The sequence below is a fragment of the Tyto alba genome, unplaced genomic scaffold (genome assembly GCF_018691265.1).
Source record: "Tyto alba isolate M040663 unplaced genomic scaffold, T.alba_DEE_v4.0 Super-Scaffold_7, whole genome shotgun sequence".
Classification (NCBI taxonomy): Eukaryota; Metazoa; Chordata; class Aves; order Strigiformes; family Tytonidae; genus Tyto; species Tyto alba.
This window is the reverse complement of record NW_024881328.1, coordinates 34732418-34749787: the sequence shown is the minus strand read 5'-3', so window position 1 is coordinate 34749787 and position 17370 is coordinate 34732418. Positions and strand designations below refer to the sequence as shown.

General features: G+C 41.2%; 1 protein-coding gene across 6 annotated transcripts in view; it reads left to right on the top strand.

The window, feature by feature from the left end:
• MYO1B (myosin IB) overlaps window positions 1-17370 on the top strand; it is a 136273-nt gene that overhangs the window by 41283 nt on the left and 77620 nt on the right. For all 6 annotated transcript variants that reach the window (XM_032995199.2, XM_032995200.2, XM_042808556.1 and 3 more), the window contains one exon: window positions 13241-13356. In XM_032995199.2, coding sequence (XP_032851090.2) covers window positions 13241-13356 — 116 coding nt within the window. The remainder of the gene's footprint in view (window positions 1-13240; window positions 13357-17370) is intronic.

Below are 17370 nucleotides of genomic sequence, written 5' to 3'. Positions count from 1 at the left end.
CACTTTTCCCTAGCAATGTAGGATCCTTTGCCTGGCAGGTGGGAAAGCCTAATACTTAAAAACATGCTCTGTTGAGAAGTGTGAACTGCTGCCAAAACCAAAGTTTTTTTGTTGTTGTTGTTTCCCCCTGCCCCGAACCATTCCCTTTTAGTTTGTTTCACTATCATTTACCCTTTCTATCTCCAGGTTTGTTTGATCATGTGATTGTGTGTTTTGTTTTTTGTATTTTGTTTTTTTTTTTTTTTAATTTTTCTTTTTGAGGTCTTACAAGTACTGTTTGTGAATCCACACTATGAAGGCAAAAGGTTGCAGATTTTTGCAAGTATTGAAACATTCACTACATCAGTGGTGGAAAGAATAGATGTTTCTGTCTGTGCCCACATGCTGCTAGCAAGTGTACCAGTTACTTGTGATGCTGCATGGTTTGATTTACCAAATCACTTGAGGGATATTATCTCCTTTCTGCATCAGTTCTGCTGCCCTGCAAATTTCATGCCACTGTTGCATATTTGGGAAAACTTTAAAAACAGTAACAGTTGGCGTGGTGCTCACGGTAAGAACCACATTAATTTTCAAGTGCAAACTCTTTTCTCCCTTCTCCTTATTGCCACCCACTCTCTTCTCCCCAAACTTCACTCATGAGAACTATGCTTTGCATTTCTGGTTTTAGACTCAGATGAGCACAATGAAGCCTTTGTTACATCTGCAAGTAATGTTTGTTTTGCCACGTAAGATCCGTAGTTTGCATGCTATCCTGGGGAAACCAAATTGGACTATTAAAGAGCTACTGTTGGTACTTAGCAAAGACTGCAGGTTTCTTCATCTCTAACAAGCTACATACACAGGTTGACCGCTCAGGATCCTTTCAGAAAGTAGTGGGAATGGATTTGTCCTTTCATGGCTCAATTGTGAAGTTCAGCCCTCATATCAGTGCTCCATTATAGGCTTTACCAAAAGTTGTGTCCAAGTTTAAAAAAAACCCAAGTCAAACTGAAGTCATATGAATGGATTGAAATGTTTCTACAGCAGTAAACCAGGGCTTACTCAGCATCAGTTTCTACACAGTTTCCTGTAGACTGATGGCTGTATCTGTGCTACATATGTTAGTTTTAAAATGGACTTGGAGTTAAAACTTTGAAAAGGGTTTGTTGTGTTAGCCAGTCTTGATAGGTGAAACAACAAAGGGGGGCTTATAAGAAAGATGGGGACAAATGTTTTAATATAGAGTATTGTAATAAGACAAAGGGTAATAGTTTTAAACTAAAAGAGGGTAGATTTAGATTAGATAATAAGGTAGAAATTTTTTATGATGAGGGTGGTGAGACACTGGAATAGGTTGCTTAGAGAGGTGGTAGATCCCCCATCCCTGGAAACATTCAAAGTCAGACTGAACAGAGCTCTGAGCAACCTCATATAGTTGAAGATGTCCCTGCTGATTGCAGGAGGGTTGGACTAGGTGACCTTTAAAGGTCCCTTCCAACCCAAACGATCCTGTGATTCTACGAAATGTGAGAGTCAGATCAAGCCGTCAGTGAACAGTGCCAAATCTCTCCCTGGAGCCAAAGATGACAAGATAAATAGGCTCATTCCACTGGAAGGGAATATAATTTTTTGTCTTTTCTAGTCTCTTTCACAGTAGTTATGTTTGACACTGAATGTTTGATGTTGGAAATCCTATTGCCAGCTCCATTTACCTCTTTGAAATTCCAGATCTCTGCAAGAGCTCCCCTTGCAAGAGCATTCACATCTGTATCCCCTGACGGTCCTCTTGTACCATCCTGTGTATGGTCACTGTAAGCCCTTCAAGAAAATTAACGAAGTTTCATGCCGTGGTGCAAACTGGGCAATAAGTGTACTCCTAACAGTTGGAGAACAGACTACAGCTTGATTACCTGTTGTTCAATTTTATGTGTTTTTGATGGAAAGTTTAATGGACTTGGGTGTTAGATTGCATACCAGAGTGCAAAGCTGGAGGCCGTGCCTATAAAAATAAGCATGAAGGCTGGTGGAGCTGGAGTTAGGCCAAATAATCTACTAAAGACCATCAGATTCTGTAGTAATCTCATGCTGAGTGGCTCTCAGGGGAAGGGCTCATTGGGTAACATGCACATGTTAATTGGAAATGGGAATCTTGGAGTTTAGTCATGTCTGGAAATGTCTGGGGTATGTCTGACCAAGAAAAATCTCATTAGAGCTGTAATTGTTTATTATATTCTTTTGCAACTCTTAAACTTTTCATTGATAAAATTTGCATTGCTTTTTTGCAAAAGTTCTTTTCTGTAAATATCAGTAACAAAAGCCTATGATCATTTTTCTTTAACTTTACAGAGTAAAACATGGCTCATAGGCAATGTAGTTACCAAGTAGAAAAAACTCACAAAGTTGATTATTTGAAGGTTTCAGGGAGCAGTTTGTGTGGTTAAAATGTGTGACCTGAGGACCACATGGAAAACTTCAGATGGCATTCAGTTTGTATGTGACTGATAAATTTTCACTCATTCTAGTCAGCTCCCTCCCTGAAATTTACGTTTTGTTGTTTTGTTTGGTTGGTTTTTTGTTTGTTTTTTTGTTTATTTGTTTGTTTTTTTGTTTGTTTGTTTTTTTAAAGTTGGGTGAAATATACTCACTCAATCTAGTTTAGCAATTGTTTTTCCTTTGTATTTTGGGTTGCTGAGAAATGGGAGGGGGGCATCTGTCTATATGTGTGTATTTATGTTGACTCATGAATGGTCAAGATTTGAGATAAATTGTATCATATATATCGGTCTGAAACTTATTTTTGTATGGGGTTTGTTGCTTTGTGAGGCGTGTGGAAGCAGCAAGGGAGGTGTGAGGAGTCTGGAGGGGAGCAGAGCTGCGTAGGCTCACGGGAGTCAGCCTTCAGAGGCCAGATATGGCTTTATTCTGCTGCTCTGCACATTTTTCCCTGCAGTTATGTTGTTTCTTGAAGTCTTCCCAAATTTGCAGAGGTCAACATTTTGTTCCTTACAACAAAATGTTTGTTTGCTTTTTGTTCTTACAACAAAACAGACTCTTTCTCTGATGTCAGCGTTTAATTTGTATTTTCTGTGCGTGGAGTTTGTGGGCTGCTTTGGGCAGGAACAGTCTTATGGTACTGAACACATGTTGTTTTATCACTGAAACATTAAATATTTGGCATTCCAGTGTAGTAACTCAGTGTTAGCTGTTTGAGGTAGCATCCTTGTGGCTGCTTTCTGGTGGTGTGGCTATTCGTGAAACAAGCACACCACGACTGAGCTGCTTCCTGTTGATCTCTATTGTTTTAATATTTTAGGGGTAGCCTTTTTACTTCTGACTTGACTTTATGTCTGTCTATAGTATTGATTCACCCCTTTTTCATCTACCTTGCAGTATTTAGGAGTTTACTGAATTGCTGTCAAGCATAGTGGCTTTGTTCCTGCTGCACTCATACGCATACCTGGTATTCCAGATGCTACTCTTGGAAGAAAAAAGTGGGGGACAGAATTATGTGAATGAGACCAGTTGTCTTGGTCTGCATGGGCCTTCTGTGACCATCTCTCCATATAACTGCTGCTGTTGTGAAGAACAGAGTTTTGTGGTATTGGGAAATGTAAATGCAGATTGCTGGGAACATCTTCATCGTAATATGATCAAGTCAATGTTGAAGTTCAATTTTATTCTCAATTTCATTACCTTCTGATGTCAGCATGATCATGTTGGTCTTTAGTGTGTTGTTTTTGGGGCCAGATGGAGTCCTTTGGGTTTTGAAGAGGGTTGTTGTCCCCTGCGGTTTCAGCTACGTCCTAGCCGCATGGACTCCTGTTGGTAGCAGGTCTGTGCCTTCACTGCTCCTGCAGCAACACGCAGAGAGTCTATCCGCCTGCCCGACCCGGCCCTGCTCTCTTGTACCTTGATGTATTTACTTGTGTTTATCCAGTCTGGACTGCTGGTCTTCCTTTGGGAGTTTGAGGAGTGGCAGGTGTGGTGACGGAGTTGTTTCTTAAAAGGCAGGATGGTTTGAGAGCTGGAGCAGAGCAGCCATCCATCTGCCTGTGATGGGAGCCCAGGGGACCTGAGTTTCCTCAGATCTCCTTCTCTTCCTCCCTTGGGGGATGCCTGCATCGGCTTGAGCAATTTTCCCAGCAGTGCCTCCACAGTTTCCCTCTTTGAGGGAAGCTACTGAGTTGTAGTAATAATATTGTTGCAGCTGCCATGGGCTAGGGCCTTGAAGCCTGCTGCTTCTGCTTCAGATGTGAAGACGGGTTTGTGTGCCCAAGGCATGTCTTTTCCTGTGATAGCTTGTGGTCTAAGAAGTAGTATTCTGCCTCCCTGTAAATCTTGCTCTGCTTGTTATCTAGATAGAAATCGCGTTGGGGTCCTCTGTCCCTTTGCATCAGCCCGCTCTGGTAGAACAAACTTTATAAGTTGCCTGGAGTCAGGAGTAAAGATTTTTGCAGCCAGCAGGTTGGTTACTTTTAATCTTGATGTGCTTGGTGGGAGGAGAGTAACTTATCTCAAGGCAGTGCTTTGTTTCCTTTTCTTTTTGTACAGCTCCCACAATGCTGAGAATTGCATTTGAGGCACTTAGTTGCAGGGCCATATGCAGTATCTGCATAAAGGAGTAAGAAAACATGAATAAGGATCACAGAAAATTATAGGCGTCTTCTAGGCTGTGTGTAGGGGTCGTCTTCTCTACACACTCTTTTTTGCCTCTGGTGTGACACTTTGAAAAAAGAGAGAAGGTGTAGGAAATGCTTCCTGTAGGGCCCCAGGGACTGTTAGAGTGTTGGCTCTGCCCCAAAATGCTGTGTATTTCTCTGCTAAGGTGATGATGACGTTTTGAGCATTTACTAGTCATTTCAGTGGACACCATATGAAATTAAAACACAAAAGGGAGATTAATGAAAGATTGGCAAATAACAGAAATAGAAGTAAAAACATCCAAGTACTGTGAAACCGTGGTTCACATGCTGAAAGGTTAGCCTTGGCTGCAGCATGACAGGAGACTTCCCTCCCACGTTTTATTCATACAGAAATAATGAAAGATTTTGGAATGAGCGCTCTTGCTAATGTTTTCACCAGTGGTTTCTTGGCACAGACACTATCCAATCTCCAGCTACTGTTTGCTTACGAAAACAAGTCTTTATCTTTTCAAAAGTGAGCAAGGACTGACTGGAGTATTTAAATGCTTGCCTTATAATTTCTAATGTCTACTTTGGGTTGACTTCCTCATCACTTACTTTACAGGTTTCATCTGTAATTGCATCCTGCGTAGGAATTTTGTTTGCTTATGTAAAAACATCCCAATGTAGTCAGAGAGGCGGATGGCTGAGATCATTAATCTGCTTTGTTAATAACAACATTAGAGTCTGTCATAATAACTGTGAAGTTAACAGCAATATTCACTGAGCAGCTGAGAGATTTCTTTGCCCTCAAGAAACTCTGAAGGGATGATCGGTGCACATGCATCCCCTTTAAGTACTCGCTCCAACTTGCCATGTGGGTGCCTTTCTCTGGCAAACACTCTGCTCTTTCTTCAGGGCTCGGATCTAAACCAGATTGCAGTACAATTAAGGGCATGTTCCTGGCCGGTGTGGGTTACCCATAGCTTATTCAGACTGCGGCTGTTTGCACAGTGACGTGCAGGATCAAGCCCCTGTTGAAGAATACTGTAGCAGTGGTGTTATCCTTTTATCCATAGGTTGCCTGTGTCATGGTTGTTTGCTTTGGGATATAGATGTGGGCTTCTGCCTTTGTGTTACCTGTTTGAGCTTTGTTTCTTGAGTCACTATATCAGCTGTCAACCTATTTGGTACGTGACTGTGATCCACTCCAAAGCTGAATTTTGTCTCCTCTAGCAATAAGACGGTTTTGCTTGAATTGTGGATACTGTTGCCTCAGTTTCTTCTTTTGCCTGATTTCTACCTCCTCTCCCCCCCCACCAAATTTCAGGAACTCATCCAGTGCTCTTCTATGTAGTTTTCTTTATAGTCTGTACTGTTCTGTCCAGGTTTTACAAGGCTGCCTGTCATGATTAATAACAGCATTAAGCACATATAATACCAGAATTGTTTGGTATTTTTTTCCTATTATAACATACAGACTTTGTCCACTATATTTCTGGGGAAAAAATGGTATGTCCAAGAGGGTGGTCTTGTCCAAGAGAGTTTTAATCATCATGGAGAATAGACTGAGTTTGCTCAGAAATCCAGTATTATGTTTCTTCGCTCATTCAAACCTAATTAGAAAGGACCCCATTGAAACTACAGTGAAAGTTAGTATCAAGGAGAAGCAGAGGTTTCTCCATATATATATATATGGGGAGAAAGGGAAAGGCTATGTGTGAGAGTCTGGTTTGGATTTTGAGTTTACTGCAGACCAGCTTTTGGAAAAGGAAGTTTTTAGTATTGGCTTTCCTTAAAGTGAGAGGAGTGGAAAAAGACTTTCTTATCTGTAGCAATTTACAGATCATTGCGTCCTCTTCAAAGCTGATCAGGAATCTTGTAGGGATGCTGGGAAATACTAAGGAGAGGAGTCAAAGCACAGAATTTTCTTTTGGTAAGGACTAGTGCCATGTGATGCTGTGCAAGTCCAACCCTGACTGGGTATGGGAAAATCCACACAGAAGCTCCTGTTCAAGGAAATCAAACATTGTTAGTTCCTGTTCTTTCCACTTGATCATTGCTCTTGGGGATCCCGGGGATGGGCCTGTGTAGTCGCTTGCAGATGTTGCCCAAAATCTCTGCTCACACTCCAGGCTCACTGAAGCAGGAGGCATGGGCTCAGCACAGTGCAGCTGCACGGCTTGGTTCACAGGGAGAGTTATTTTTTTTATGTACTGTGATGAAACTGTGCAGGCAAACCCTGAAGTATTACGGGATGAAATTCTAGTTTGTTTGTTTGTATTTTTCAAGTACACAGCCCATCCTTCTCCACCAAACAATAAAAACACCTACATTGCTGTACACACTATTACAGTAAATCAAAACCCCAGAATTAGTAATAATGGCCTAAGGTGGTTTTGCTTTTAGTCTTGATGTTACTCTTTTCCTTATTCTTTCCATACATAGTGTCTTGCAACTTTGTGAGTGTTTCAGACCTGAAAAACACAATAGGCCAGAAGTAGGGTGCATTTAGCTATTTTATTTTTTTTGCGGCCAACCACAATGAAAAACAAATTTGAGCACACAGCATGATTGTTCAAATAAGAGGTGATATTTTAATAAGGTGCTGGTCTAGTTGCTAATGTTTATTAAAATGAGAGACTTCATTATGGAGTATAATACGCTGCAATGTTAAATTTGCCAGGTTCTGTTTGAGTTTGAGACAGTTCAGAAAACTGAGAACATGTAAGTACAGGCTTCCTCTGTGTCTGTCTTGACTATTCTGAGCATGCAGCAGCGCATGTGCTTATGAGCTGGCAGGCAAGATCCAGAACTGCAGTAGTTCAGGCAAATACAAATGACAATGAGCATTATATTAGAAATATAATTTTGCATATGTCACCTTAAAAAAACCCCACAAAAATACACAGCCCTCCCCCCTGCAAGGAAAACAGTGCTGCCCAAATCTTAGTTCTGGATTTGTTCCAATAAAATCTAGTCACACTTCTCTTTGATCTCACTTCAATGTCTCTCATTTCAATGAATTATTTTAGTGATGTGATTTGAAACTGTTCAAAATTACAGGAACCCAGCACACTTAAGCATAATTAATACTAAAGAAGTGTGCATTATGCATATCTGTAGTGTTAAAAAAATTGGTCTGCATAAATGGAAGAATCACTATCCACACCAGCAATCTTTTTTTTTCTTTCCTTTTTTTTTTTTTTTTTTTTAACTATAATTTATTTTCTGTTTTTATGCTCCAGGGTTTAAAAACCAAGTAAATAGAGCAACCTTTCTGGTCCTGGGAATTATGCACACTTGCAGGGTACATTAGTAACTGGACATTTTACAGCAGGAATGACTTGTGTGTGGGAGCAATTTTTCTGGACTGTTACAGGCTACCATGGGTAAGAAGGAGTTGGTTTGTTTCTAACAGACCTGCCAGAAGTGATATAAAATACACTTCCAGAAGGTTTGCACCAAATCTGTGTAGCTGCTTAATGATTTTAAATTCTGCAGAAGGTTGCTTTGCAGAGGATGCCACGGATACAGAAAAGATTTTAAAGATGCGGAGCAGGCTGCTACGATAGCTCCAGCTCTGCAGCCTCAACTGCTGTCGATAACATTCTCTGGCTTCAATCTTCTCTCTTCTGGGCCCTTGGGGTATTGCAAGACTAACTTTGCCAGTAGGAAAAATGGCTTTATTAATATACTATGTCCCACGGTGTGAAATATTCTCCCGTAAACTCTACTTATGGTCTTCTAAAAGCTCTCCTCAAGCTGGCCTGTACTGCCTTTTCCCTGTGTATCAGATTTCACCGCAGTGCTTGAGCGTCTTGGCTGCAGAGGTGTGTTGGGACCTTCTGCAGGGCTGCCTGTAAGGTTTTTGCAACCTCTCAGCTGGAAAGGTCCACAGGCATTTCAGGCAGTCCGCCAGTTTCTAGCAATAGCTTTCCCCAGTGCTTGGCTGAGAGGAGGAGGCTGCTGCCTGTAGTTTCTCTCAAGCAACGGGAGCCTCACGTCGTCTTGCTATTTCAGGCCTCTCCTTAAGCTAGTCTTAAAACTGCTTGGGTTAGGAAGGCACAGAAGCCCTTGCAAGGCTCATCTAAGCTTGAAGTAGCAGGAATATCTTGCCCTAAGCAGTTATGTTGGCTTTCAATGCTCGGGGGAGAAAATCGGTCATCAAAGTGTCTTGGTCATTGCATCTCCAACAGTACCTAGAAGTGATGTGTAACAAATATCAGCATTTCCACCTGAGCTATGATTTAGAATTTTCTTTCTGCTTGTGGTGTTAAACCATTCACTGAACAGGAGTGAGTTGCATGCGTTGTTTTGGTGGAGAATGCAGAATGTGTTTTCATTTGACCTGATAGAAATTTGAATGCTCTTGTCCGCAGATGAAATGTTAGCCCATTACAGTGTTGCCATGCTACATGACAGATGCACTGATAAACGATGAGTGAGAGTCCTTTTGGTTTGGGTTCTGGACAAACATGCCAAGGAGGCAGAATCTGCCTTTGTGAGTATTACAATAAAGTAGAAATTTGGAGAGAGGAGTATTATCAAGAGTCTCTAGTTAGCAAAACTTGAGGAGACAGCAGATCTTGTCCAAACTTGCATGATGAGACCATGTCAAAGCCAAGAAAGAAATCAGATCTCCCGACTGCATTCTATGTGTTCATCATCATGAGGACATTCCTCTGGGGTTTCATTTTTTTCCTTACACAGGGAAAATGAAGGATCTCTTTAGTCCCTGGGGTACCACGGTATGATCTCCCACTACTCTTGGGCATTCTGTTTTCAACACTGGAATGTTTCTGTGCTTGTCGCTTGCTGAAGGATTTTAAGCCATTTATTTTGTTTGTTTATAATAGAGTTCTGGTGGGAAGGCAGATGTTATGTGGGAAAGCTATTTTCCAGATCTGTTTATCCCTGTTATGTGGAATCTCACAGACCACCAGTAGCAAGTAGCTTTTAGGCATCAGCTTTGGGATACTGGCATTTTTAGAAGAGGAAATGTATTAGTTCTTGTAAGCAGCTTTGCAGCAAAAACAATGATTTCTTGGCATGGTTTGGCTTGGTGTTTAAAATGGACATGAGTATGTCTTTGTTTCTATATAGTCATTTGACCTTTTGAAATATTGGTATTTTAGGAAATGGTCTGTATTTGTTCATGTCTGACAACAAACAGCTGACTTGAATTCCCAAAATACATTGTCTAAGCAGTACTTAGCTATGAAGAGATGGTTCTAAATAAATCTAATTTGAATGCCTGTATTCAAAATTAAAAATCAGGGGTTTCACTTTTACTCATCTTTCTTTACTTTGGCATCTCAGGGTATTTCAAGGAACTTAGAAATTAAATTGTATGCTATTATGGTAGAAGAATAGCTGAAAAAGGAAAGTCTTTGAGTTCCAAAGAATTCCTGTTTCAAAAAATAATCTTCAAGATCTGGCCTTCATATCTCTTCTGCTGATACTTTCCAGCACTAATTTCACACCAGGCTGAAGTCATCAATTGTTAAGATTTAGGAGGAAGCGAGTAAATATATTGTTTTATCAGGAAAGAGTCCTAACTGGGATATCCATGCACTTGTGAAGTCTAGAAGATTTCTTACTCTTGGGTATCTGTTATTCTCGCCAAGAATCTGTAGGGCTGCAAATTGCCAAAGCCACATGTGTTGAGAGAGCAAAGTAAACACTGTAGAAAGGCAATTTTTGCATTTTTTCTTGTTCAGCCAAAGAGATTAGACATAGATGGAAAACACTTTCCTCCTTAGGGGAAGGATGACCACAGAACTAGAACTTTTTTTTTTTATTATTTGAAGAAAATATATATATAAGCATGCACTGTGGTGTGTTTGAAAGAAGAAAAATCTTAATTATTTTGGGATTTTCTCATGAGTCTGTATCTAAATGCCTTTAGGGGTGCTTCCCCCCCTGGTTTGTGGTGCAAGGCAGGTTGGAGTTGTCCCTCTTTTGAGATGCAGCCTGGCCACGAAGATGTGAGGCACCCTTTGAGCTTGCTCCCCCTTGCAGCACTCTGCATGGGCTCTTGCTGTGAAACCAGCCTGTTTCTAGGGTATTTTGTTCTGTTCTGGGCTTGGATGCATGGGGGGAAATGTTTTGCAGAAGGTTTCTGACCAGTTCCAAAGAAGAGGAGAAAGTATGTGTTGTTTACAAATGGTGAGTCTTTAGCCCAATTAGTAGAGTATTGTGTTTCATCATAGCAGCAGTTGTACAATGAATTGACAGCAGTGGCTGCCTCTGTTTCATCCTGTGGGTAGAAAACACTACAAGGATGAACTAAAAGAGTCTCTGGAAGCCTCATGCTACTTGTTTTGTCACTGCAGTCTAGTTTGTTCAACTTTGTTTTAAATGGGACAGAAAATGCCATGTGAGTTCACAACTTGCCTGTGCATATACATTCTATGAAAAATAGGAAATCTTGCTCATCTAGCTTTCTGCTTAGGACTGAATTTGATTAGCATTTAGCAGAAAATTGCTTTAGACATGAAAATTAGATAGGGAGGGGTTGGCACACTGGAGGGAAGAGATGCCAACCAGAGGAACCTGGACAAGGTGGAGGGGTGGGCCTGTGCGAACCTCATGAAGTTCAGCAAGGCCAAGTGCAAGGTGGGTTGGGACAATCCCAAGCACAAATCCAGGCTGGGTGAGGAGTGGGTTGAGAGCAGCCCTGCGGTGAAGGACCTGGGGGTATTGACTGATGAGAAACTCAACATGACCCAGCAATGGGCGCTCGCAGCCCAGAAAGCCACCCGTGTCCTGGGCTGCATCCAGAGAAGCGTGACCAGCAGGTTGAGGGAGGGGATTCTCCCCCTCTGCTCTCATGAGACCCCCCTGCAGTGCTGGGTCCAGCTCTGGGGTCCCCAATAGAAGCACAGGGATCTGGTCGAGCAGGTCCAGAGGAGACCATAAAGATGCTGGGGGGGCTGGAGCATCTCCCCTGGGAGGCCAGGCTGAGAGTTGGGGGGTTCAGCCTGGAGAAGGGAAGGCTCCGGGGAGACCTTAGAGCAGCCTCCCAGTGCTTAAAGGGGGGACAGGAAAGCTGGGGAGGGACTCTTTATCAGGGGGTGTGGGGATAGGACAAGGGATAACAGTTTTAAACTGGAAGAGGGTAAATTTAGATTAGTTGTAAGGAAGAAATTCTTCCCTGTGCGGTTGGTGAGGCGCTGGCCCAGGGTGCCCAGAGCAGCTGTGGCTGCCCCCTCCCTGGAAGGGTTCAAGGCCAGGTTGGACGGGGCTGGGAGCACCCTGGGCTGGGGGAAGGGGGCCCTGCCCGGGGCAGGGGGTTGGGACTAGGTGATCTTTAAGGTCTCTTTCAAGCCAAACTGTCCTATGATTCTCTGAAGTTGTGACCGCAGCTCTGGAGGTAATTCAGTGCTCTGCTGAACCTGTTGGTGAGTAACTTGGGCCCCTTTTGCCTCTGTTCACATTTAAAAATGCATATTACAGTACTCCCCGTAAGAAAAGTTGGGAGAAATCCAAATAGTGGTTGCAGGGTGCTAAGATATCATTGCAAATAAGCCACTTAAAATCACAGATCTATGTAAAAAGCACTGTTTTTCTTCTGTAATTACTAGCAAATGTAATCCAAATAATGAGAACTTGTGGCTTTTGTGGACAGTCTTTACACCTCCCAGGGAGTCCCTGGTTATTGGAAAATTGTGTTTTACCAGGTGTTATTTATTTATTTCATGGCTGTGAAAAGAGATACCAAACACTTGGGGTTTAATCTTTGGTCAGTATCTGCAGGCAGGGTAGAAGGGGGTTTTAGCATTTTTTGCCACACGGATGTATTTGAATGCAGCCCTTGCAGCTGGAGGGAGGCACAGAGAGCTGTGGGGCACCCAACAGTAGGCTTGACGAAGGCAGTTTAATTGTGTCATGTGCTGACATGGTAATCACGGTGTACAGTATCGGTCTTCGTTCAGCTCAGTAGTGAATAGGATCTAATGGAGTAAAGCAACACATTGCTCTGTCTGCTTTCCAGGGGTAATGGCAAGTATGTTTAGAATCTGGAAATAAAAATTACGCTTCACATCTGCTGAGGAACCATGGCAAGACTTCGACTGACTTGAATCCTGACAGTAAATTTCTCCTTTGACAGGAACCTGTCAGAGGCTATTAGCCTTCAGCTTTCTTCTCTGTGAAGCTCTTCTGTGGCCAAGGCTTTGAAGAGATGGCGCGAAGCTCCTCCTTGGGTGAGGGAGCACAATCCAACTCTGGCCTTGCTTTTACGTGGTTTTGTATGTGTGCCCAAGGGCTGCAGCAAAGCTCGTGTGACATTTGCCATGCAGATGGAGTTGGTTCTTCGTGAACATCTGTGTCCTTTTTCCTTCCCCTCCCTCAACTGAATTAGTCACAGATATATTGTACGATTGGGTTTGCTTTTAAAAAATGCTCTTAAGAGGCTTTCAGCTATGTAGAAAGAGCTACTTGGTACCCAGCAGTGATTGTTGAGAGAGATCTAAAAGGTGATTCAGAGTCTATATACATATTTATTCATTGCTACAATTAGGCTTTTTTTTTTTTTTGGCATAATTATTAAATGGGAGAATAATATATAAGCAGCAAAAGTATGCTAAAAAGAGTAATCCATGATAATTTGTTTTGTTTTCCTTCAACAGACATACATTGGCAGCGTGGTGATATCAATAAACCCCTACAGATCTCTACCTATTTATACTCCAGAGAAAGTAGAAGAATACAGAAACCGAAACTTCTACGAACTTAGTCCTCACATGTAAGTACAGTGAAGAAGTTTTAGTTTTCATTCTGTTCTAAAACAGATGGTACCAGCTGTCTCTCTCCTCAAAAGGTCTGTGTTGATTAAAGCAAACAAAACAAAAATAACACCACCACTTCCCTGAAATGAATTTTTATTAGTTAATCCTTATTTTAAAGAGAAGTCAGGATGGGTTACTTGTTCTATTTAATGTATTTAGATCCTGGCTTGTGCATTTTGGAACATATTCCTGTAATTGTTCACAGTAGCCTTTATTACTGCATTGTAAACTAAGTAGTCTGTTTCCAAGGAAATCTGTTTCTTTCAAAGTCCACATTGTCTTGTGAAAACATCTAGGTGTTAAATATGTTTGAGCCATATAGCATTACTTTTGATATCTGAAACTCTTAATTTCTCTTTGCACAATGCAAAAAAAACAAAAAAAATCCTCATGATGAATGCAGAAACACACTGGATATGTCTGAATGGTAACTGTAGGAAAATAAAAGCTTGGTCTTCTCTCCTCTGTGCTGGGCAAAGATTGGCCCATTCTAAGAGGGTAGGCAGAGTGCCAGAAAGATATAATGCAAATTTTAAGGCTAAAATATATAGCATATATAATATTGCAAAATATGATTTGCGTATTATGTAAATTCCAAGTCTAAATTTAGGAATAGAAGGCTTGGAAGTAGGTATAATCTCTTATTCTGACTTTCACTCACCTTCTGTACCTCTACAGGGGTTGCCTATTGCAAAGAAGTCAAAGGCCTTGCCTTGTGGTTATAGAGAACTGATGTGATCTGTATTATTTGGGCCTGATCAGAATTACTGAGAGTGACAGAACGTGATTAAGCCCTGTCCATAATAGGACAAGACTTTGATCACAGGTGTGGGTGGAATGGCAGAAAGTGAGGTCTTCAAGGTCTGCCTTTTGCAGTTAATCGTTTTATCTTGTTAGACATCGTAGTTGTGAGATTAAAGCCAGCTGTTCCTCTCCTTGGTGTGATGCTGGGACAGAGACGTGTTTCCAGCGTGCTGTGAGGTTGCCACATGACTTTGCAGTCACATATTCAGGAGACTGACTTTAGTGATCAGTGATTGGATAAGTGTCTATACGTGGCCATAAATTTATGCATCTTCCTTCAGTGTTAGCTTTTATGTTAAAAGGAAATTATGTGTGGAAAGAGTTCTGGAAGTTATTTTGTTCTGATTAATTTTTTGCCTCATACTTTATCTGTAACTTTTCCAGATACATTGGCTGAAATGCAAACAGCCAATTAATCATATCAAATAAGCTTCTGGTAGTTCTTGGCCTTCTTGGATCTAGCTATGTGCAGGTTTTCTTTCTTCACAGTTTTCTTTAGCAAGCACAATTGCTTGCTAAATTAACACAGTTGCTTGCTAAAAGAACTTTATGCTCTGCTAACTTTGTTCAGCTGCATAAAATTTGCTGTCATAGGATGGAGGATTTTAAAAATAAAATCTGGGAGTTAAAGTTGTCTGACATTCTGAAAGTCAGTACTATGTACTTGGTTACGTGTTGATTCAAGTACATAGTAATATATTGATCTCCACATTTTTCCATCTCTCTTGAGAGATGTTTTTCCAGAATAGAAATAGTCAACTGTCATTCTTGTATGCATTATGAGAGTCTTGGTAGAAAAATGTTTCATAAACATCATTCATCACTAATGACAATAATTGTATGGTCAGGCTGCCATCTCAGAGCAAGAACTTCTGGAGTCCGCACACTAGAAATCTCCTTTAGAACAAGTACATTGAAGTGAGAAAATGCTGAATTTTAACTTGTCAGGAGATCTTGAATGTGTGATAGTAATAGATTTTCCTTGCAAGTTTGGATGAAGTGCCAAGTCAGGAAAAGTGTAAAGCTAATTTGTCTTGGACAGATATGATCTACCCACAAATTTTCCTTATTTAGTATTGCTTCTGCATGAAAATTTTGTCTTCCAACACCTGCTAAGTAGACAAAATATCTTTAAAAATATAGGATCAGGGAATAACCTTTGTTATGGATTCTTTTGCAGATTCAGTCTTTTCTTTTCAAACTGTAGAAAAATAAAATGATCTTACTTCATGGTGGCCTTGCTTCCCTTGCCACCTGTCTGTAGATGCTTATGAGGACTGCAGAATCAGGAGAGTCACTTTTGTCTCTGCTAAAATGGATAAACTTCTCACCATCTTTGAAAGATACTTTTCAGATATTTTACGTGTATAAAATAAATGATATGTAGGCTGCCTTACGCAGTCTTTGACAAGCCTAAGCAACTTTTCATCCCCTTTAATGATAGTGCCTTGTGCTGTAGCCTAAGGATTCACACCAGTCCAGTTATGCACGCTATGAACATAGAGCTGGTACTTGAATGCTGGTTGATAGACCACGAGTTGAGCTTCCAGGGTGGCCGTATGGTCCTGCTGCAGCCGAGCCTAGGCTGTTCACCATCAGGGTGCTTGCTTACCACGCTGGTCAGTATGGGCCAAGAATGGGGTTTAGGGCAGAGCCGGCATCATCACAGCCTTGGAGCTTGCAGCTATTTCTGGGGTTAACTGATCTTGGAGTAGCAGACCACTGTTAAAAGCATATTTGGTTCAGGCATATTTGGGGAGGTTGCTACACTTCCACAGAGACCTTGAGATCTTCAAGGTGTTTTTTTTTTTTTTTTTTAGCTGCTCAGGAACTTTAATGAAGAGAGGCTGTGAGACAAATTGCAATTTGTGTTATTTCTTCTGACATGGGGGTGAAAAAACCCCATACTGATTTGTGGAGATATACATACTTATTTTTACTAGATGTGTAAATCTCCTTTGAGCCATGGCGTCTTCAGAAGAATTGATTGTGGGTAAGCCCACTGTACCATTTATGTGTGCTCTGGGAAAAATCTTTTGGTTTCTATTGTGTAATCCTGACCAAAGCAAAACTCTTGACCATTTATAAGGAAGCTAATGCATATGACCTAGACAGTGTGTCTAGAAATAAAATTATATATAGTGTGTTTCTTGTTTCAGCATCTCCTTTGTGCAAATAATCAATCTAATTTTGTTACTTGTGCTAGCTAGAAAAATGCAAGCAATTTATTGCAAAAAATTTCCAGCAGTGGTTTGGTTTGAGAATCCTATAGAAACCAGCTTTGTATGGCACCAAAACTCTTCTGTCAGAAATAAATGTGCTGTCACCTGTTGGCATGATAGCTCATATTCTCCAAGGTCTGTCATTTTGGAAAGAACTTTCAGGTTTGGGAATCCCAGGTTTTAATCATCTGCATCTCTGGAGCAGACTGCCATGGGATGTCCCCAGAGCTCTGGTTCTGTGTGAGAGCTCCTGGGAAACAAGAAATTTGAATTGTGCTTTGGTTATTTTCCGGTAGTTTCGTATGACCTTCTGTCTGTGCTTGAGGTCTGTGCACGTGTTTCAGTGTGATGGCTTGGGATAGGGAGGATGTGCTTGAGAATGCCAGCTGTCCCAGTGAAATAGCAGGCTTGGTGAGCAAATGGAAACAGAAGGAAGAAGAGAGAAGTATATAATGATGTGGAGGAAATCCATACCTAGAGATTTTTTTTCCATATATGGTCACTGAAGGAAACATATACTTATGGGAGTGAAAAATCTGTTCACGTGTTTTCTTAGCCCTAATCTGAAACAGGAGGGGAGTGAACACCTAGTCATCTGTTCTCTGTTTCCTCAAAAGCGTCTGTGAGAGTGACTGACGCTTTCAGTGACGCTAGTTAATACTTAATTGCAGGGTTTGGTCAGGGTTGGTTTTTTTTTTTTTTTTTAATGATCTTTGGAAACAAGAGTAAGGCCATGGGCACAGTTTGAATGGGCAGCCAAACTGAATTTCTGGGAGAAAGTGTCTGGTCAGGTGATTTTGGACAGTGTTATACCTGATAAAATTTAATCAAAGAGATTTTATTTTAATAGTTCATTCCTCTCTAAATACACCACTGTTGTTGTGGCACCATGTAATAAAGTGTTACTTTTCTAGGTCTCCTGGAATGATTGTTTTCATAGTCTGT